At 40.3% G+C, this 23162-nt stretch overlaps 1 protein-coding gene across 1 annotated transcript in view; it reads right to left on the bottom strand.

Annotated features, from left to right (window-relative positions):
* The window catches only part of COL6A6 (collagen type VI alpha 6 chain), a 97614-nt gene that overhangs the window by 25853 nt on the left and 48599 nt on the right, over positions 1-23162 (bottom strand). Inside the window, exons 22-30 of the mRNA XM_008153248.3 lie at positions 21247-21309; positions 13452-13514; positions 10338-10400; positions 9512-9562; positions 7503-7538; positions 6745-6807; positions 2328-2390; positions 1225-1260; positions 1064-1100 (exon numbers count right to left, since the gene is read on the bottom strand). Of these exons, the coding sequence (XP_008151470.2) occupies positions 1064-1100; positions 1225-1260; positions 2328-2390; positions 6745-6807; positions 7503-7538; positions 9512-9562; positions 10338-10400; positions 13452-13514; positions 21247-21309 (475 nt within the window). The remainder of the gene's footprint in view (positions 1-1063; positions 1101-1224; positions 1261-2327; positions 2391-6744; positions 6808-7502; positions 7539-9511; positions 9563-10337; positions 10401-13451; positions 13515-21246; positions 21310-23162) is intronic.

Here is a 23162-nt window from a genome sequence, read left to right as displayed (position 1 = left end):
AAAGGCAGAGCTAAGATCAACCCTGCAGCCCTGGTCAGGTGGCTCAGTTGGTTGGAGCATCTTCAGTACACCCAAAGGTTGTGGGTTTGATCCCCAGTCAGGGTGCATGTGGGAGGCAACCAATCCATATTTCTCTCTCACATTGCTGTTTCTCTCTCCCGCCCTTTACTCTCTCTCTAAAATAAAAAATAAAAAAATTCTCAGGTGAAGATTAAAAAAAAAAATCAACCCTGCATTCAAAGCTTTTAAGTCTGTATCTTTGAGACCAATGCTCTCTATAGAAATCAGCTCTACTTGTTTATTTTTTCTTTCCCAAAATGCCTTGAGGTGAAATTTGATTCTTCATATCAGTCAATGTTTAGAAAGTCAATGAGCATTTGTAGATGAACATTAAATATTCAACTCTCTCCCGATCTTGTACATGGACTTCCTTTGATGGTGGTAACACCTATTTTGATAAGGACAAGCTGCCATAAGGGACTTAAATCAAATTCAAAAGAGCAAGCATTTGCCAAATCAAAATGCCTTTTTGCTTTTAAAATTTTGAGAGGAAAAACTATTGGCAGAATGAATAATTTTATAAGTAAATCAGTCCAACTAAAAGTAATCAAGCACACCTTTCCAGGTATTTCCAATCCTATAAACCAAAATCTGGGCTCCCAAACACCAGGACACCTTATCACAGCTGTCCCTTTCACACCAGGTGAATTCAATCTTGTCAGCCAGGGTCAGGCGTTAATAATCATTTTAAAGTGTTCACTGTGATTGTCCATTGATTGATTGATTTCACCATCCAGAGAGTTCTGACCTCATATCTCATTTTTCCCTAGAAGCATTAGATATATCATTACTTAGTGCTTGGAAGAGGTTCCATTAGACATGCTGGCAGCAAGAGAGGGCGTTAGTTAATGGTCACCAGTCTATGCTGACTCAAAATATATGCAGTGACATTTCTAATTTTAAGAAATTGGCTGGTAAATTGTCTCAATTTTGAGTGAGAAATTGCTGCTTTTCTTCTATGAATGCTGACAACTTGGGTGATCATTTTAAGCAGGGTACTTACGACTGTGGTCCCGCACATACTGAATGAGCTCACACATCTAGAGTTCAAAAATAAAACAGAAAGAATTAACCAACAGACTGCCAGATCCTGAAGTTTAAAAATAAAATACATTTCATGCATGGAGTGCTTGGAACACTCTGTGGGAGTCAGGAGATACATACGGAAAATGAAGCCAATCCTTGGGCCCCTTTCACACCCTAGGGAAACAAACAAACAAAACGTGGTTTCACTGCTCTAGGCACATACATCAGTAGCCAGAATGTGCACCAACATTACTCTGAGAAAATGGTAACTTTTTCAAGTTTTTATTCTTATTAAGTTAGAGGGGGGAGAAAGAATACACGTAGATATTCCTCACCTAATGTGCAACAACATTCTAAGGGGAATAACCAATGAGCAGCACGTTTGATGAACACTAACTTCCAAAGGCTACTTTCCTCCAATCCTGGGTCTTGTTAAGGGCTGTCCAGAATCTAAGGATGGAGCCGACCATGGTCACTGGCACGGAAAGCTTTGGAGCAGGCCTATGGCTTACAACTAGGTAAGGCTGGACCATCCAGATGCCTGCCCCTCCTTCAGACAGAGGTTGGGAGCTCCTCAATTCCATGCTTTGTCTTGGCCACTGAACAGGAGCTGAGCTGAACCTTAATCTGTTCCCATCATCGGCTGGAGGACAAAGGGACCAGACTCAATCTGACATCTGGAAAGGTAATCCCAGTTGTCTTTCATAAATGAATATACTTACCTACATACGTAAATCTATCTGAGAGAGGACAGAAAGAACAAAGTGGCTCGAATTTCACGTGTTAATCCCATCTTTGAAACAGGAAGAGTCTGGCTAAGGGAGACACTCAAAAGAAAAATGCAATGGAGCCCACCCAAATTCCTGAGGAAAGCAAATTTCATGTCAATGAAACTTGGACCATTTTATTCACTACTTATTAATTTTCTCTTACCTTCCTTCATTTGCTGATCATTTATTGAATGTAAGAAGAGGACAAGGATTGGACAGATAAATGTGCTGATAGTTGAGAAATCTCATTTTAGTCTTTACACTGTTCATTTACTCCCTCAGTTCTCTCCACCTCCCAAGAAATGGCAACTGATATTTAACTGGCATCTTTTTGCTTCCTCGTTCTGAGCACATAAAGGTGGAAAATAGTTGCCAGAGACAGAAAGTATGTACATCTGGACAAAGAAGACTCCATGCACTGACTTTTTATTTGGAAAAGGATCTGGTCTGATTTATGGCTTTTCAACTTACCTTGCGTCCAGGAGGTCCCAGCTCCCCAGGGGATCCCGGCTCTCCTGGAAGTGCAGTGGATACCTCAAAGCAGAATTTATTTACTTTAAAATTATATTTACACATATGTGTGCGTTTGTGGGTTTGGGCATTTTAAGTTTCAAAGGCAATTCACTTTCATTTTAGAAAGAGATGTAAAAAAGTACACGGAAGGAAAAAAAAGTCCTCAGTAATACCTTCTCCCCCAAATAATGCTTGCTAACATTTTGTGTCTTTTCTTCTAGTCTTTTATTTATTTTATTGGTATTAATCTATATGTTCTTTTCTCAATCTTATACTTTTTTCCCTATTGCCTTTTAAACTAAATATATATATCTCTGGACACTTCTGTGTTACTAAATATTCTTTTGCAAAACCATTTTTCCCGGCTGCATAGTATTCCATTATCTAAATATACTATGATTTACTTAATCAATCCTTACCACTGGCACTTAAGTTTGCTGTTGTTGTAATAAGCAATGCTTTCATAAAGTTATAAGTGCAATTCTGATTATTTCCTTGGGAAGATTGCTAGAACTGGAATTGATGGGCTAAGGGAGAAATTTTTATCTAAATGAATTTTTATCTAAATTTATTTAGTGACTAAAGTGAAAAACAAATGAACAAAACCCCCAGAAAAACAAAAAATTTAATATAAAAACCCTTGAAACAATAATAAGAAAACATTTCACAGTTGGCTGAAAATATCTGTAGCAAAATGGGGAATAGCAACAGTCATAAAAACAGCAGTTGTTGACACTTATTGTATGCCAGGAATGTTTCCATGTTCACACGACAATATAATTTATCATAAGGAAAGCTAGAATTTAGTTTAAAAATTTGAACAATATTCCTTTGTTCATTCTAAATGCCACAGAATTTGTAACCTTTATAGGAATAAAAAATGAAGTTGTCTAAAATCAACTTAATTTGTAAAAGCAATGGCCTATGGAACAGCAAATAATTATTGATGCCCTTTGGGTATTCCAATGATATTCACAGTTTGCTGGGTTATGTGGAAAACAACAACAAAACTTACTGATCTTTTTTTTTTTTCTTCTTTTAGAAGATATAGATTAACCTCTCAGGGGAAAATGGTAGACTGAGCATATGCATTTAATTTTGAACCCTCCCAATGTCTTACTACAATAATAGTAAGTGGGGTTATTTTAAAGGCAAAACCACCCCCACAAAAAACCGACAAGCATGTAGAGAATGAGAAAGGAGATAATAGCCATAAAGTTTTGGAGGCTGGAAAGCAGATGTTTAAGTGTTAAATGACTTAGCAGATCTGAAAAAGCTGAATCCTAAGCCAACAGCAGGAAAAGCCAAGAATTCGTGTGTTTTATAACATTCCCAGAAGGCTCAGAAATTGTCAGCACCAGGTACCTCTAGACGTAGAGGCAAAAGGGAGAGGCTAAATCAAGGGTTGGTTGAAAATCATCTTAGGAATCCACCAATCTCTTTCCAATTCTCTGGGTGAATGTTCCTTCTTCCACCCCAGACAGTAAAACTGAGTTGTCTACGCTAGGGACCTCCAGGAAGAGTTGAAGGCCAATGGCACCGTCCTGAGGACAGAGATCGAAGGAAGGTATGTGAAATAGATGTGGACCCTCGGCTCTTCTTTTCCACGTGGTCCTAGGAAGCTGGCAGCCAGACCTCCACCCTCAGGTAGGCAATTGCAAGAATCTTCTCAGGAGAATCTAACTAGACAAAGACGAAAGACCTAAGATTCTGGTACCAGAGGTTTGCTAAGAACTCAGCCAGCTCACTTTCCAGTGACACTTGTGGCTGACTAGCCCCAAGGCCTTACGGCTGCCAATCAGCCTTTCTGTCCTCAATAGGAAGAGAAATCCCATTCTCCAGACATATGATAAATACAGAGAAAAACGGGCAAAAAACCCTGTAGGAAACAGACGATTGGAGCAAAGGAGATTTAAAAAATACTAATTTATATCCTCAAGAGAGGTAAGAGGAGACATTTCAGCCATGAAACAAGAACAGAAGAGTATAAAAAAAGGAATATCCAGAGAGAAAAAAATGAACTCTTGAAATTAAAATATAAGAAGAACATTGTGAGATAAAGTCAAAGAAATCTCCCAGAAAGTAGAGCAAAGAGACCACCAGAAAAATGAGAGAGAAGAAATAGGGGCTGAGGGATTGCCATTTTTTCCTAACAGATCTTGTGAAATTACTTGATTCTTTCAACCAATGGTTCTCAACTGGAGAGAATTTTGAAGACCTCCCACAGGGGCCATTTGACATGTCTGGAGACATCGTTGGCTGTCACAAGGGGGAGGCAGTCGTGGTGGCTGTTGGCATCGAGTGGATCGAGGACAAGATGCTGCTAACTATACTAGAGTGCTCAGGACAGCCCCTCACAACAAAGAGTTATCCAGCCCAAAATGTCACTACTGAGTTTGAAAAAACCTGCCTTCAAGTATATACATGTGTAAAGTTAATAAAAAATGTAAGTACATAAAAACACACTTCAATACACAGAATAAGACAGGTTAAAAATCACGGCAAATTAAAAATAAAATTCTTCAGTTGGTGAAACAAAACAACAAAACACCAAGGTGAAGATTTAGAAAACTTAAACTGGAAATGTAAGCATTCCAAGAGAACTAAGGAGGCACTCAACATTTAAGGCAACGCTTTGCCAACATCCTCCAATAGAAACGTCAACTCTGCGAGGGAAAACCTGGAAGTGTTCAGTGTTTGAACTTCCACTTCAACAATACTCACAGAGATGAAAAGCTGCGTGACAGGTGAAATAAGCGAGTTACAAACAGTGATAAATTGCCCTATGTGGGAAAAAGAAGAAATTCAAGGAACCAAAGGCCAAGAGAAAAAGTTTATGTATTACCCACTCGTTTGTTTATTTTTAAAAATGATTAATGTGCCATTGTGGGGTAGGGGGGTGGGGCGAGGGAGTCCAACAAGCAGCTGAACTTGTTAGCAGGTTTCCAATGTTCAAGGGTAAATGATTTCATTAACAAGCCAAGGGAAAGAGGTTCCAGAGATACTCCAATGCAGATGGCATCTAGATTAATTTGAAAGTCTTTTCCAATTATATTTCTAATTATCACTGTCTTCATTTTTTATAAAGAGCATAATGTTAAAGGATAGTCATCCAAAAATATGTATGAGGAAAAGATTTATAGCTGGGAAGCAGTTCTCTTGGGAGAAGCAGGATGGAGAAAAAGAGCAGATTCTTTTTAAAAATATATATTTTATTGATTTTTTTTACAGAGAGGAAGGGAGAAGGATAGAGAGTTAGAAACATCGATGAGAGAGAAACATCGATCAGCTGCCTCCTGCACACTCCCCACTGGGTATGTGCCCGCAACCAAGGTACATGCCCGCCCTTGACCGGAATCGAACCTGGGACCCTTGAGTCTGCAGGCCGACGCTCCATCCACTGAGCCAAACCGGTTAGGGCAAGATCAGATTCTTTATTTTGCACCCCTAAACCCTACATAAACAATCCCTAAAGTTCTTACTATACTTTGTAAAAAAAAAAACCAACCCAAAAAACTACCCAGATGCAAATGAACTCTGATGACAAAACTGGAAAACCACCTCTAGTCTCAAAGTCTATCAGATTTTGTGTTTTTCTTTTCCTGCCTGGCATGGTGTTAAGAGCAGTTTACCTCATCAGTGGTGTTCTGAACAAGAGAGACAAAGAACGTATCTGGAGACCATTGTCATGAGCTTGTCTCTTTCCTAAAGCAGCCATCTCACACCAAGCCTAGGATACAGCAAGAGTCAGCAAATGCAGAAATCCATTCTTGAGCCACAGGAACCCAAGGATGCTGACGAGAATTACTGCAGACTTGTGTTTATTCTGAATGATTCAGAGCATTAGGCAATATCTAGCTCCCTCCACGGAATAATAAAGACACATTCAGTTTCATAATAAACGGAGACTTTCTCTCCAAGCTCGGGAGATACCCTCTTGAGCTCAATAAAGAGAGGGTCTTTCCGGGCACACACCTCATTAGAGCAGCTTAACAAAATCTTTCTAGTGAAGACAACATGCCAGTGGGCAAGGGGTTGTACTAAACCTGCCAGGGAGACGGGATTCAACTGGCCATATTTTGGCAGCGCAAGACACATTTTAGAACACTAGACCACTTTAAAAGCCACCACCAACAACCTCATTTCCAGTGTTCAAGAGGGTACATTGGCAGCCAGAAGGGGTGAACTTGCTCACTAAAAGCAAACCATCATCCACCTTCTTGCTGGCATTGAAGGATGAGCAGCATTCCCTTCCCCAAGCTTGCCCTGAACAAATACACACATTTTACAAGTCTTTGGGGACAACTCAAATGATTGAGAAACATGAAGGGGACTTCCCAAAGCAGCCGCGGCTGTAAGCATCCAAGAAACTTACCCGCTGGCCTCTAGCTCCCTTGGGTCCAGTTTCTCCTGGACCCCCAGGGTCCCCAGTCTCACCCTGAATAAGTTCAGAAAAATAAAATAGTTAGTAAAATCAAAGAGAGCTCTCAATGTGTTTTTAAAACTAATTCCAACATGAAGGCATTTTCATATGCGTTTCTATCTTTAACAGTCTTCTTTGAGGTGTCTTCCCCATTTTCATAGCTGTCTGCCCAGCACACTGGTGCTCATTGTTTTGCTTCTGTCTCTCCAGTCAGAACACAGCCTCTTTGGAGGCATGAACTGTGCCCTTGACCTTGTCCCCTGATCCTATCGTGGGACCTGGCCTTTACTGAGCTCAGTCAACGTTTCTGGCAAAAGTGAAAGCCTTAATGTAGAGGACAGCATTGCTAACTTATTATCTGAAGGCGATTTATAAACTCATTGGGAAAACTGGGGCAGGTGATACCAGATAATTTTGGTTTTCCTTACATTTTCCTTTCTTTCCTTTGCACAAAGAAGAAACTGGTTATGACAGAGGAGAAGGAGCACAGGTGCAGAGGCAAATAAATAAGGGTAATTTCTTCCTTTGCCTATGAATTTAAAACTAAAAATAATTTCTTTTCATTTAAAAAAACCTGCTGTCTTCCCTCCTTTCCCCTGTGAAGATTTTTAAATTCATTTCTAATGAACGGTCCTTCTATGGTCCGTTGCGCATCTCATAACCCAGAAGTGTTTCTGATCCATCTCTAGTTAGTATGAAGCACACAGTACCTTAGGTCCACCTTCTCCAGGGAATCCTTCTTGTCCCTAGAATGGACAGTATGGAAAATTAATATATGCATATATCACCAACGTAGGCTTAGACTGAGTTTAATTTCACCCGCTGCCTTATTTTGCTTTAGTGCTTCTAAACCAAGGAAAGGTTGAAAACAAACTGTACAGCACTATTTGAGAAACTGACTTCAACTTCTATGTTGGAACCAGTATTTACTGGTTTCACTACAATATTGTGGCAACACGAAGTAAGTGGGTAAACGTGTCCTGTGGAGGAATTACACATCAGCTCTCCTCCCGTAGGCGTGTCACAGGAAAGCTGGTTGTTGGGCCCGGTGTCTCTGAGACAGTCCTCTGAAAACGGATTTCAGTGGAGGAACTGGGAAAGCCTGGAGCCTAAACTTGCTCTTTCATTTTCTGCTTCTCTGCTTGCCTTACCTTGGCCACAGACTATAGTTGAAGACATATGATAATCCCCATTTGCTGAAAAAAATTTTTTTAAAGTTTGTTTTCTGATTATTAAATGTAGTATCTCCTCAAACATATATAAAATACAAAAGAATAGAAACAAGTAAAGTCACCCACTTCCCATCACCCAGCATCTCATTCCTCATTATAAATACTGGGCTATATTTTCTTTTAGCTATTTAAAATGCATTTGAGCACCATTGGCATAAATGGTGTTTGGGTTTTTTTTCCTGACTGTACTCTGATTTTTTTTTACTTGATATGTCACATAATGATGTGACATATAATTATAAATGTCTTTATATAATTATAAACTATATACATTCATTATAAAAAGCAGCTAATGTTCCAATGCTGTAGGCTACTTAATATTTCCCTTTTTATGAGATACTAAGGTTGCATCATTCCCACTGGGATTTCATTTGGAATTACACTGATCCTTTATGATGTTTTAGCCTTTATTCATTGAAGTTTCTCTTTCACATTTCAGTAATTCTTTGTCATAGGTCCCAAACATTTTACATAAAGGATATTCTTTATTTTTTATTGAGTAAGGTATTACAAATGTGTGGTTATCCCCTCATTTTCCCCCCACCCCCCAATCCTGCCCTCACTCTCACCCTCTGTTGTCTACGTCTATTGGTTATGCTTATATGCATGCATACAAGTCTCTCGGTTGAAGGATATTCTTTTTTTAAAAAATATGTTTTTGTTGATTTTAGAGAGAGAAGAAGGGAGAGGGATAGAGAGAGAAATATCGATGAGAGAGAATCATTGATTGGCTGCCTCCTGCCCGCCTCTAACTGGGGATCGAGCCTGCAATCCGGGCATGTGCCCTGACCGGGAATTGCACAGGTGACCTCTTGGTTCATGGGTTGATGCTCAACCACTGAGCCATACCAGCTAGGCATAAAGGATATTCTTCACTTTATTGTTTTTATGAATGTTATTAGGATTTCTAAGTAGTTACTATAAATATATATAAATTACTGGTTTCAAGAAACTTACCTAGCTTACTTCCAGACATTTAAATATTCAGTGACAAATAAAACTTATCTTTCTGATGTAGTTGAAATGTTTTTAGTTACTACTTGGCCCGATGCACTTATAAAGGCCCTGTGGAAGCTCTCACTAATGGCTAGAGTAAACATAAGAAGAGGAGGACACACTTTGGAATCCTCCCTGCGTGCACTCAAGCCAGCGCTGCTCCGATTCAATTCACTGTTCAGGCCGCACTGTTCAGGCCGGAACCAGTCAGGCCCTGCTGCACGTCTCAGCAAAAGGACCAGAACACCGACTTCCAAGTTTCAATTGTTGCCTGCACCTTAAACCACCAGATAGTTGTGAGTTTTTTTAAAAATTTATTTCCATTCCATTCCCCATAGGATATCAGCAAATAAATTACCAAAATCTCTCTCCAAAAGTCCCAAACTGCCTTGCTCTCTGCTTTCTTTGTTCTCTCAAGTGTGGCAAACAAACGAAAACCACACAACAAAAGATACACGGAAAGCGTCCAGCTTGCTGTCGACAAGCCTTACCTTGGCTCCTTTACTTCCGATGCTGCCATAACCTGGGTTGCCATCATCACCCTGCAGACAAAGCGATTAATCACACGCATCCCAGACTACAGCCAGACGCAGGCTTGTTCGCAAAAGAACTGGACAGGCAGCTCTGGGGTTTGATGAGGAGAAACTAGGAAGCAGGATTCTCTGGGGAAGGCCACTGGCATTTGGTGATAGTGGCACTAAAGACGTCTCTCAATAACATACAGCACTGTCCCTTAGTCCCAGCTAGAAAGTAGGAATAATCATTGTACCCAGTCCTGGTGTTATTATGAGGATAAAACATTTCAGGCATGCAGTAATCTCAAAAAAAGGAAGGAGTGGTGTTCTCCCTTCCAGGGAACACTTGTATTTTAATACTGTAACACTAATCCATCTTCACTTTGCCAAATAAAAATAAGACCTAAATGCCTGGGCACTGGCTACTGTGGGACCCTTGTAGAAGGCCTTAGTGAGAAGTCCCCCAAGCATGGGTTGGGTTTCTGATGACTGGGCTCTGATGGGAGGAAAGAATGGAAGAAGGGCTATCGGGATGCTGACGACAGGTTCTGTCCATTTTATGATCTAGCTTCAAGAGCACCCTGGCCAGGCCTGTTTGGTACCTGGGAAGTTGCCACCTTGGAAAAGCTGGCCAAGGAGCTAATCCAAGATGAGGATAACATCTCAATTTCTAGAAAGCTGTAAGGCTAGACTGGGGTGGTATCTCTAACACTCCCTCCAGAGACCCACACCTGATATCCATTGAACATTGCAAGGGCAATCATTTTATCTAAAAGATAAAAAGTGATGCTAAACTACAAACCGGCAAGCCCCGAGGACCAGGAAGGCCGATAGCTCCTTTTTCTCCCGGATCTCCAGGTTCCCCCTGTTAAACAGAACAATGAAATGTATCCTTGTTAGGCTGTTTTTGTAAATGAAACTTAAAATGATGGCACTAGGACAACACTTTTTAACTGCACCCATGTGTATCACACATCCACAAGGGGTGTGTGGCCAGGACTGGGAATTGTGCAACCACTACCAGAGGAACTGGCTACTGAGGTCTCCTCTATTGATCAATGAAGCCTCAACAAGTCTGATGTATTGTTTAGAGCAAGTTGCCATCTTAGCTGCTCAGTGCCATGGAACGCACCCTTGGAAGTGTCATACCATTAGTCAAGGAGGAAGCTCTGCACTATTTAAGAAAAGTAACAAAACTGCGATCCATGATGATCCATGCAAATCATCTGGCTGCTGCAAAGATGACAGACGTATTAATCTAGTTTGAAGGTTTGATGTGTCAATCAATATAGCCAAAGTAGCACAGCGTCCCTCGCAATTGTTTCTGACTTCTGAATCAATCTCAGTGTTATGTTGAGGAAATTTCAGCTACTTGGGAAAGTTGAGACAGGTTACAAAAGAAGGTTAATTCCTTTTCTGGAAAACAGCAACAACAAAACTTTCAAAGTTCTAGATTTTAGATTTACAGAAACATGAAGACAGTACCTAGAGTTCCTATATGCTCCCACTGACCATTACATTAGTTATAGCAGTAAGGTACATGTCTCACAATAAATGAATATTGATTCATTATTATCAACAAAAGCCCATACTTTATTCAGCTTTCCTTAATTTTTATCAAATATCCTTTTTTGTTGTTGTTCAGGATCTCATGCCATGTCCCTTAGACTCCTCTAGACTGTGAGTGTATCAACAGTGATGTTGATGACCTTGACAGTTTTGTTCTTGATGACCTTGACAGTTTTGAGGAATACTGGTCAGGTATTTTGTAGAATGTCCTTCCACTTGGGTTTCTCTAATGTTTTCTTCTCATGATTATGGTGAATTTTATGGGTTTTGGGGATAAAGACCACAGAGGTAAAGGGCCATTCTCATCACATCATCTCAAGAGTGTGTCCTTGTCAACGTGGCTATCACTACTGATGTTAACCTTAATCACCTGACTGAGGTAGTGTGGGTCAAGTTCATTGCCTAGTTTCCCCCCACCCCTGCCCTTTGCACAGTGTAGTCTTTGGAAGAAAGTGTGGAAGTGGTGTAGCCCACACTGAGTGGGAGTGGTTAACGCATTTGTAAGGACAGAAAGGCAACACAATAAGTGTGAGAAGTGCAAATGGACAAATGTTCACCAGCGCTGAGCTCTGTGGTGAAACAGAAGAGGGTCCCATGAAAGGGAAGCATATCACCTGCCCTGAGGGCCTTCCTTCTGGACAGTGGCTCTCAAAATGTGCACCCGCTGATACCCTTGACCTCTCGCTCTTGAACACAGCTTCACAGCATCCAGTGTGCTTTTCTGTCTCTTTCCTATCCTTTCTAGTAAGTCATTGTCTGTCTTCTCTTCCCCTTCTTACAAATAGATATTCCCAAGAGTCCAAATGACTCTGAAATCATCTCCAATTAGCCCTGAACCCTTTCCTTCTGTGATGTGTTGCCACGCATGTTGGAAGCCCATGAATCATCTCGCCCTCTTCCCTCTGATTCAGTTTCCGACTGGAAGAGTCCCACAAAACCATCATGAGCAGCTCCTGTCCTCACCCTGCTAAATCACACAATCATTGCTTATCTTGAAAACTGTGAACATACCAACTCGTCTCCTAGCTTCCAATCTCGCAGCCTTCAAAAGATTTCTACACTGTGTTGCCTATTCAAATCTTCCAAGACTGGCTGTGTCCATACACTCCATTCAAAAATTGTAAATAGCACTGTACCCACTAGGTAATAAAGTCAGTAACCACGGACATTCTTATTCTTTATGTGCTCATCAGACAGGATCATTGTTCATTCCCCAACTACCCATTCCCAGGATTTTCCAACCCTTTGCTTTCCTTAGTTTTATTTCTTTTTTTTATGATAATGGTATCCTTTTTTGTTATTTTTTTTTTTATCCTCACTCGAGGATATTTTTCCATTGATTTTTAGAGAGAGTAGAAGAGAGAGGGAAAGACAGAGAAACATGTTGACTGGTTGCCTCCTGCACAAGCACCAACCAGGGCCCAGACCAGGGAGGAGCCGACAACCAAAGTACATGCCCTTGACCAGAATCGAATCCAGGACCCTTTGGTCTGTAGGCCAACGCTCCATCCACTGAACCAAACCGGCTAGGGTTTGCCCTATTTCTTTTACCTGAAATTTCCAATGCCCATCTCTGCTTGCCAAAGTCCTTCTTATCTTCTACGGTCCATTCAAAGTCTGTAGCCACTATGAAGCCTCTTTCCCCAGTTCAAAAATACTTCCATGAGCACTATTTCTGTCCCACATTCCTGACTGCTTGATGACAGAGATTATTGTCCTGAAAATATTCTAAATTCTGTGGGGTTGATTCCATATCATATTTATCATTGTACAACACACAAACTCTCCCAGGAATCCAATATTTACTAAGCACTTATTATGTGCCAGTTACTGTTCTAAGCACTAGGAATGCATCAGTAAGCAAAACAGACCAAGATCTCTGCTCTCCTGGAGCTGATTTTCTAGTCCCGCTGCATGCCAGTCCAGTCAGTGCCTTTGTCTTAAAAGGTGTTCAGCAAAGGTTGGTTTGAATGGAGGAAAAAATAATGGAAGAAAGAATAGTGTGTATGAATGGAGAAGAGAAGAAGGGAGGAATAAAAGGGAAGGAGGGAGGGAGGAAAGAAGGAGAAAGGAAAGCATGCCCCCAGAAGAGGCCCCCTTCCCTGAGGTCCCTCAGCTCAGATTGGGAGGAGCCCCTGTTGAGATTATGCTGCGCTGGAATCCCTGACATCATTCTGGTCCACACCCACATCCTTAGACATTGCTGGCTCTCTAAGAATCAAGCCAGGGTGTAGGGGCAATGGGATCTGTTCTCCTTTCTGTTGAAAGGGCTCTGGCTAATACAATCAGACACATTTCCCTTGAGGAGAAAACCTTAACTTTGGTGGGTATAAAGTATGTGACCTACTTTGTTTCCTTGGCTTCCCAAATGGCCTCGACTCCCTGCCTTTCCTCCTGGTCCTGGAGGCCCCTGAAACAAAATAAGAATTGCAAATATAGCAGAACATAAAGCAAATTTCCTTTTAACCGTTTGTGTCTCTGCTAGGAGGAAAATGAACCACAGATTCAAAAAGACTTGTGGCTTTATTGATTCCTGCTTTGGAAAAAAAAAAGTGTCATAGCTGTCAAGTAAAGACTGGTAAATAAAGGGAAATTAACAAAGTAATTCTTGCCAGATGTTGCCTAAATGACTGAGCTTCCTTCCAAAGAGATTTTAGATTTTAAGCAGATGTTGCTAAAATGTCAACCATTTAAAGTGGGCATTCAAAATGACATTTGCCTTGAACTATAGTCTTCCTAGTCCCTTGCTTTGGTAGAAAGCATGTTAAGTGTGTGTGTGTTGTAAACTTATAAGAATAGATCTCTACCCTTGATCAAAAGGCCAAGAAGCAATGTGTGTGTGTTGTAAGGTAAACATCTTTACTGGCAAATATTATTATTTGTACAATAGAAAATTCAAGAAACTTGACTTAAAAAATTTGCAGTTGTAAGACATGTTCAAGTGGTATAATATAATGAAATACTTTTCTCTTTCCTAGCAATAAGTTAGAAAAGTAAATGAATTTCCACTTACCAATGGGAAAAATATTGTAAAATTCTTAGAATAAACTTAACAAGAAATATAAAAAGAACTACATAAAGAAAGCTTTAAGGTCTTACTGACGAATATAACAAAACTTAAACTGATGGATAAACATACCACACATCTATATGGAAAATCTATTTGATATAATAGAAGTCTCTCCAACATTCTAAAAGAATGTTTTATTGGAATAGCTTTAGAGGTGAACATTTAAAAATCCCAATTCAGAGACAGCCCAAACGTCTTCGTATGTTATTGACACTGTTGATCAGATTTTTCCTTTGGGTTTTCAAAACATATGGCAACAGAAATCTCACTTGGTTAAACTGTTTAAAGGTACTTTTAAACAATCCCAGTGAATTGAAATCACTTTCACAATTATTTTTTTTACCATGGTTACTATAATTTAAAATAAACAAAATCTGTGTAATCAGCATTATACTTGGCAAATTAATTTTGTTCAGAAGAAAAAAATGACATTAATCTTTTCATCTTAAAAAAACTAAACTGTAATAAGTTGGACATCAAACAATTTTCCTAATAGGGAAGATTGTTGAACAATGAACTCGTTACTAAGAAAGATAATGTGATATTCCCACAGCTCTCCATCTTTCCTTCTCCCTTCTTTGTCTGAAAAGAGTCTCATTTTGTCACTCTTCATAGCTCTCAACCTTTTTCCTTCTTCCAGGTGCACTGCTGCATGGAACTAGCTCCCATGACCTTCACGTTCAATCCAGTTGACTTTTTTGTTCTTACCTTATTTGAGTTTGATGCTGCATTCTTTGAAACTTTCCATTAACTCTGTGCCATCCAGTTACCACGATCTTCCTGGCCTCTCTCTCGTCTCTTCTCAGGAAACTTTGAAGGCACCCCTTCTTCTGTTTGCTTCTTAAATCTCCATGGGCCCCATCCTCTGACCTTATTTTCTCACTTTATCCCTTCTTCCTGAGTGACAGCCCCATGGATTCACATACCACTTCTACAAAATGACGCCTCCATATATACATCTCCAGTCCAAACCTACTCAACTGAACACCAGACTCATACATTAAAATGCCTACGGGCTATCCCACAGGAATTGATTACCAACATAATCATATTTACCATAAGTCCTGCTTAGTTTCATATTTTGTTCATTAAGAAATGGTGCCATTTTTACTCTCCCTGAAACCCAAGCCAGAAACCTAAAAATCACCCAGACCCCTCCCTCTAGCTCATCTCTCAAAACCAAGCAGCTATTACTACAGTTCATACAGATTGCATCCCTTCTCTGTATGCCCCTCTCTTCCATTCCCATTGCCATCACCTGCCTTCTGGCCATTCTTGTTTTCTGCCGAATTCCTGGCTTCCTATGGCCTGGCTTCTCTCTATTTCATTCCCCACTCCTTTCTCCTTTTGATTTAAAATGTCAGGCTGCTGCTGTCACTTTGTCTGAAATTCTGAATTCTGAGTAACTTTCAGAATAAAGTGTTAGTACTGTATTAATATGTAAAAATCCCTGAAACTGTTGGTATTGCATGCCTCTGTAGTCATCTGTGACTACTTCAATCATTCTATGTTCATGCTCATTAAACCATCTGAAGTCATCAAATACTTTTTGTGTCTTACATCTCCACACTTGTGCAAGTTGTTCCCTTAGCTTTGGTCCATTTTTTTTTTAAATCTAGGGTAGGGGTGGGGAACCTTTTTGCTGCCAAGGGCCATGTGGATATTTATAACATCATTCGCTTATTATAATTCACTTAATATAAATTTATGTTGCTATGAAAAAAGCTCCTAGATTTATTAAATTTTGAGTCCCACCTGTGGTTGCCTTGGCAGGGCCAGGCCAAATGATTTCACAGGCCTTATATGTCCCTTGGGCCAGATGTTCCCCACCCCTGATCTAGGGAGAAAAATAATCTCCCTTTCCTGAAAATCTTATTTTTAGCATCACTGTCTCGAGAAGAATAGCAGAACACTGTACTTGTATTGGATCTCACAACTGTCCCACAGATTCCTCTATTCTGTATGCAACTGTTCACTTATTTCTCTCTCTCATCCACTAGATAAAAGCCTGCACACTCCTTAAAGGAAGGGGCATGTCCTATTGACTTCCTATCTCTAGAACTTTGTATAGAACCCATCACTTCACCCATCTTTTCATTTACTTATTCAACTGCCTATCTAGGAACGGTTCTCAGGAGAGAGAAAATCATGTGTTTACTTTGTTGGTTTTCCATAGGGAATTTTCATGTATATCAACAGAAGGAAGAAGTAGAAGGATTTTAAGTGTTCTTGACAATAAGGGATAAACTGGAAGTCTTGTGTAGGAGCCCATTTTCTGTGCTTCCTTCAGGCATAATGGGCTCTGTGAGATGAAGAATATTTCTGGGAGATTACTTCTTGTGTAGTCACCTCAAGCACACACAAGCACAATGAGAGATTATTCTGTTTGAAAGCCTGCCAAAATAAAAGATTTCTTGGATGGATGGATGGATGGATGGATGGATGGATGGATGGATGGATGGATGGATGCAGAAAGAGCCTTTTCATTAGAACATTGGAAAACCTAATTCTATTTCCTGTGCAGGACCATGCAAAGTACCAAAGTAGGGATTGCAACTGTGTGAATGGGCTCAAGCTTCAGTGAATTGTTACCAAGATAAATCACCTTCTCAAATACTGCTGGTTATATAAGGGGCCATGTTTCTAAAGGAAAGGAGAAAAATTCCCTGCCACCCCCCAGATATCAAGGAGTCAAAAAGTTGCATTGATCTGAGATCAAGAGTAGCTGTGAATTAGAATAGAAGCTTAGGGCTGATTCTGACTCTAAAGTGGAACTCCCAGCCACTCTGTTTTCTGTTTTGAGGTCCGTGTCTTGGGTGGGATTCCCAAATTCTTACCATCTGTGCAGCCTTTAAGACTGGAGTTTCAAAAATGTGAATCTCCAAACCTGGTGCAGGAGTCTGGGGCCAGATCTAACCTCCAATAAGGTGACTTTTGTTCATGTTGCAGTCCTTGGCAAATGCAACTGCTTTAGTGTTAAGTGAGGATAGAAGAATTTTAGAATTTAAATGTTTTTTAAAATTGTCCTTAGCATCTTATCAGAGGGCATTGCACTCGAGTTTGGGATTCATGGCTGGGGCACTGACAAGGACACCTTGATTTTGGATGGGATAAAAGGTGCAGGTTCTTCTCAACTTTAAAATGAATTCTGTTTGTTACTATACTCATGGGGGCACACTCACATGCCTACGCTCACAACCAGCAAATATCAGGCTGGGAAACAACCCAACGAGATTAAATGCTCAGCTTCTGTAAGTCTGAGAGAAAAAATCAAGAGGTCAGCCTGGCCAGCGTGGTTTAGTGGTTGAGCAACGACCTATGAACCAGAAGGTCACAGTTCGATTCCCAGTCAGGGCACATGCCCGGGTTGGGGCTAGATCCCCAGTGTGGAGCATGCAAGAGGCAGCCAATCAATGATTCCCTCTCATCATTGATGTTTTCTCTCTCTCTCTCCCTCTCCCATTCCCTTCCTCTCTGAAATCAATAAAAATATATATATTTTTTACAAATCAGAAGGTCAGCGAGGGGAGGGCTAATGCAAGAACAAACCACCAAGACACCTGAGTAGATATTGATCTTGACAGTGCCAGTCTATCCCACATTCCCTCTACATTGAACCCCGTGTGGTTCTTCAAATTCACCTTAATATCCTTTTCTATATAATCTGGTTCTTTTCCTTGGATGCCTGCCCTTTTCCTGTGGTCACCTGGAAAACACCTCCTTATCTTGCAAAAGCTAAATCATTCTTCTTGTCCTTTAACTCCATCCTTCTCCCACTACGTTGGGCATAATTCTATTTTCTTCTGACTAGAACCTTTATTATTTCAAAAATAAGCATCCTATGTAACTTAAAGTGGTTAGAATAGTTATTTTTGGATTACTGTAACAAATGCTGGTAAAAAAACACCAATCATCTTAATAATCAGACACACTTATTTCAGTCATTAAGAACTTCCAAAAATAACTCTTCTGTGATAAAAACATACACACATACACAAAACTCACAAATATCACAAGAGAGTTAAGTAATGGTCTATGCAGGAAAATGATAGCAAGTAGGCAAGGGTATATTTCTATTTTAACATTTAGGATATCACATCTCAATTATCTGTTTGCCTGAGTCTCCTTTATGAGCCTGAGAGCACTGGGGGGTTGGGACCGTGTCTGACTCATCCTTTTATCCTACTACAGGGCCTGACAATGGGAAACACTCAGTAAATGTTTGTAAATGAGTAAAAGAAATGATTGATGGATCACCTAACCTAGACTATGAAGAATGATGAAATGCGATGATTGCAATACAGATTACATATTGTTATATGTTATTATTTTGGCTTTCCTTGGATTGGCTATAAGCATGCTTTGGGTATAAACTGGCTCTGTTAAATTAGGTAACACTGATGCAATATAACAGTAATAAACATATATACTTTTCTTACCATATTGCAGGCACTCTTCTAAGCACCTACATATTAAACCATTTCATTTTTACAACAATCCGATGAGTACTATTCTTACTTTATAGCAGAGAAAATTGAGGCACAGAGAGGTTAAATAAATTACTAAAGGCCCCACAGTTATGAAGGCACAAGTCTGGAGGTCACACCCAGGAAGCCTGGCTTCAGACGCTATGCCCTTGGCCACTATGCTACGCTTTGTAAAGATGAACTTCTACTTTGTATCCCAAATTCGCACTGAATAATTTCAACCTTCCTTGATATTGCATATGATACTGTCATTATTTCACTAAAAACCCTACATCTTTAAAGAATACTAATTGCAGCTCCTATAGGAATTGGTATTTTGTGTCTGATTTCCCATTCCTTTTCTAGCCCATGGTTATGTGATTGTAGGACCTTTAGGTAAACCAAACAAGAAAGGAACAAAGGAAGGCACAAATGGATATGCCATGATTTTCTTTTCTTTTTAAAATATATTTTTATCAATTTCAGAGAGGAAGTTGAGAGGGAGAGAGAGAGAGAGATAGAAATATCAATGATGAGATATGCCATGACTTTCAAAGTTCTTTCTTCTTTTTCATTGTGCCATGGACTGTATTTCTTTTATATCATAGCCATATACTTGGCTGGGTTAGCACATGTTTGATTTATGCAAAATGCTCCCACACTCCATAAATTAACAAGCCTTCAGAACACTGTCAACAGAAATCACACCCTTTTTTTTCTAAATGTATACCCTAAGAGCAACTTTCAAGCCTGCAATTAGAAAACACTCATGTGACTCCACCCGAGTGGCTGGTCCTTGTGTGTGATAAGGGAATATAAAGCCTGTGTCAGTGGGTTTAGAGCCAGTGAAGAATAACACCCTCTTGTCTACCTGATTGTGTTTGTCTCTGTGGGTTTCCTTTGGAAACAACAATTATGAGATCTCATTCATCATGTCCTGAACATAGAAAATTCTACACATCTTGGAAATACTGCTTTCACTGTGTTGACAAGGGTATTTAAAGGAAAGCAAGCAAAGAAAGAAAGCCATGCTTTCCAGCTAGATAAATGGAGGAGCCAGACCAGGGACAAGTGGTGCCTTTTGCTACCTCTGGCAATGCCAAGACGTTGAATGATTTATGACTATGACCAATCGTGCCAAGGCAAGATTAAAGGGGACTCACCCAGAAGTACACTACAGGGAAAATGGAATAACTTATTAAAGTAACAGCCACTTGGATACAATTTTGGATTCTAGGGCAAGGCAATTACTAAGCTCTTTGAATTTCAACCCATCTACATCTCAATATTTTATATAAACAGATGAGATAACCACCCAATATATGTTTCCCTTAGCTTTTTTTTTTTTAAATCCCAATTTGTGTGCCAGCAAGCTTTTAATGATTCAAAGATGTGAAGGCAAAATAGTTACTTTTCATCACTTTAATCCTACCGTAAAATTTTAAAATTTTCATGCTTTTTGAAGGAGCACATTCATCAAAAAATGGGGGAAAATATCCTCATGAGTAGTAATTAATATGTTTTAAAATATTGTGCCATGAGATATAAGTTTATGCAAATAGCCTCTTAAACATTTTGATGATGACTACATCCACTTACAGTGTTGGACCACTGCCCAGTGGAATGAATGGACACAAAATAATGGATTGATTCCCTTTATCCTCCTTCTAGCCCAGAGTCTAAGTCCCAACTATGTCTCATTCATTCATTTACTAATTGATTCATTATTCAAATATGCATTGAGCTCCACTGTGCAGCAGCACTGTTGTTCTGGACTCTGGAATATAGTATAAGCAAGATTAAAGCCCTGGCTGTCACAGAGCTTACAATCTAGACGAGGGACAAAAACAGCTAAACAAACAAGTGCATACTATGATAGCAAGTAGGCAAGGGCCAAAGCATGGAGGACCTAGCTACTCCATGTGTGGTCCAGGGACCAGCACCAGCACCAGCAACCTCCCCTGAGGGATTATTGAAAGTACAGAATCTCAAGCCCACCCCAGACCTCCTGAATTAGAATCTGCATTTTAACAAGTTCTGCAGGTGATTCTTACATACTTCAGCCTTTGAGAATGCTGATGTGGGACAGTCATTCCCAACACTGGCGTGTATGTTAGAATCGCCTGGGAGAATTAAAGTTACTGAGACCCTGGCCTCACCTCGAGATTCTGCTGTCAGTGGTATGGGGAGGGTCCCAAGTGGTGGACAGTTTTACAGTCTGTCCAGGAGATTCTCGGACATAGCTAGGCTGAGGACCACTAATGGAATAGGTTGTATTTGGGACGCCTGGAAAGCTCCTGAGGATTGAGATAAAGGGAGTGAGGTGACCTGATTTACCTAGGGAGGAGTTCTTAACCTCACAATAATGGTTGAGCTGCTAAGGCGTAGAGCTAGAAACCAGCTCTGTGTTGGACAGAATGATAGCCTGCATAGCAAGCTAGGGGCCAGGGTGTGGTGTGGCCATATTGAGCAATGAGGTCAAACCTAATACACTTTTGCTGGTTCACAGGCAATTAAGAGATCCAGCTGCAGGAAAGAAACCACAAGGACATCGACATTAAAGGCAAGATCAAAGCCAGAGGCGGTCACTTGCTGGCATTACATACCTGGGGTCCTCTACTTCCCAGACCTCCTTTTTCTCCTTCCACACCGGCCTCTCCTCTTGGGCCCTAGGTAGAGAGAATTAAAGCATTATTTTCTCCCTAAAAGAGAACACTTGAATATTGACTTGAATATTAAAATGGACATGCTAAGTCAGTGACAGGGACAGAAGAAATTGGAAAGAGAAGTCCATGCGTGTCTTTGGTTCTGTCTTGATCTGTCGCGCTCTCCCTCTGTAGGGGGTGGCGGGGGGCGCATGTGTCCAATCTGACAGACAGTTGGGCATTCGCAGTCCAAATGAAGAAATACTGAACAGGTGAGTTTTTCAGCACTGCTTTCTAATTATCCTAAGCATCTTTATACTCCAATTGCATATATTATAAGAAAATAATCCTAAAAAGAAAAAAATAATCCTTAATTATATAAGCCCCAAGACTGAAATATTTAAATGGAACTTTTATTCAATAACCACACTGAAGACGGGTCATAATAAACAAGATACGGCATGCAGTGAGATGAAATTTGGATAGTTCTACTTTGGGAATGTTATGTTGCTTATTAACTGTGGCTTCCATGTGTTATGCAGACAAACCTTCCTGCTGTGTTTGGTTTTCACATCTATTTTAAAATTATGTCATGAAAAAAAAGTAAGAATCTATAAAATGGAAGAAGGGATGTTAGAGTAATATGGCTTGTTTAGCATGAAATAAAGCCAGGCAACCTATTGAAATGCTTCCCCACAGCCCCAATGGCAAATCTTTCTCATTTGAAGGTGGGAAAAGGAACTTTCCTAGGCTGGCAAGTAAGACACAGAAAAGCCATCAAGCTCGAAAGAGATAGAGGTCCAAGGAGCAAACTGTTTGCTGCTCTGAAATCTTGGTAAATGTGAGCAAAGTTTCTCTTCTGAGATAAATCTAAGGATATTTGTTTTGCCCAACTTCCATGCACTGCCAACATCTAATAGTCACTTTAGGTTTTGTGTTTTTTTTTTAACAACCATGTGGGTTAAAACTTTGAAAAATTGCAGAACCCTTGCTTGTCCTGCATTTGCCAAACAGCAAAATAATTTCTCAAGATTTCAAGACTAAAAGAGAGAGAGAGAGAGAGAGAGAGAGAGAGAGAGAGAGAGAGAGAGAAAGAGAAAGAAAGAATATTCTTACGTTCGTAGTCTTTTTATTTTCATCTCAGCCTTTTCTAGGACTTCCTTTCCCTTCTCATTATTTCAGGCTACATCTTGCCCTTTCTGGCACATGCTTCCTTTTCCCTCATGTGAGCAGTGTCAGAGCCAACCATGGCTTGTTCCTTGTAAAGCAAAAAAGTGCTGGAGGCAGCTCCCAGGAGAAGCGAGCTAGAAAGCACAGGCTGAGTGCCACACTCCAGATCACCCCGCCGAAGACCTCAGCTGTATTTAGAATAATTGTTTCCTAGCGCGGAGCCAACTCTTCTACAGCACAGCATCCAGATATGTAACACTGAGAGCTTACTGTGCTAAATTGGCCAAAATTCCCAATTTGAGGCTCAATGTTTTCCTTGGCTCAAGGTCTCTTTAGAAGACCCTAGTTCGCCTGAACTCAAGAGCGGGGCATTCTCTTCATGTTGCCCTTGAGCTCTGCCACAGATAAGAATCGCTCAGGGACCGCTGCCCAGGATGTTCATTCTCCATGGACAAAACTTAGATAAGGGAGACCAAATACTGTACAAGTCAAGATTGTGTTGCTCCACTACTTTATTGCCCTGAAAACCCTTTAAACAACTATAATTCCTCAAGGGCAATGAATGGGCCGAGGGGTTCTATCAAGGCTTCTGATTCTTTAAGTTCTCACATCATGATTAGTCTTTTTTTCTATTTAAAAAAACCCTTTATTGTTGAAAGTATTACATATGTCCTCTTCCCTCCCTCCCCACTGACCCCTTCTAGCCC

Source organism: Eptesicus fuscus, chromosome 18 (genome assembly GCF_027574615.1).
Source record: "Eptesicus fuscus isolate TK198812 chromosome 18, DD_ASM_mEF_20220401, whole genome shotgun sequence".
In the NCBI taxonomy this organism is placed as follows: domain Eukaryota; kingdom Metazoa; phylum Chordata; class Mammalia; order Chiroptera; family Vespertilionidae; genus Eptesicus; species Eptesicus fuscus.
Note: the sequence above shows the minus strand (reverse complement) of the source record. Positions and strands in the feature narration are given on the sequence as shown.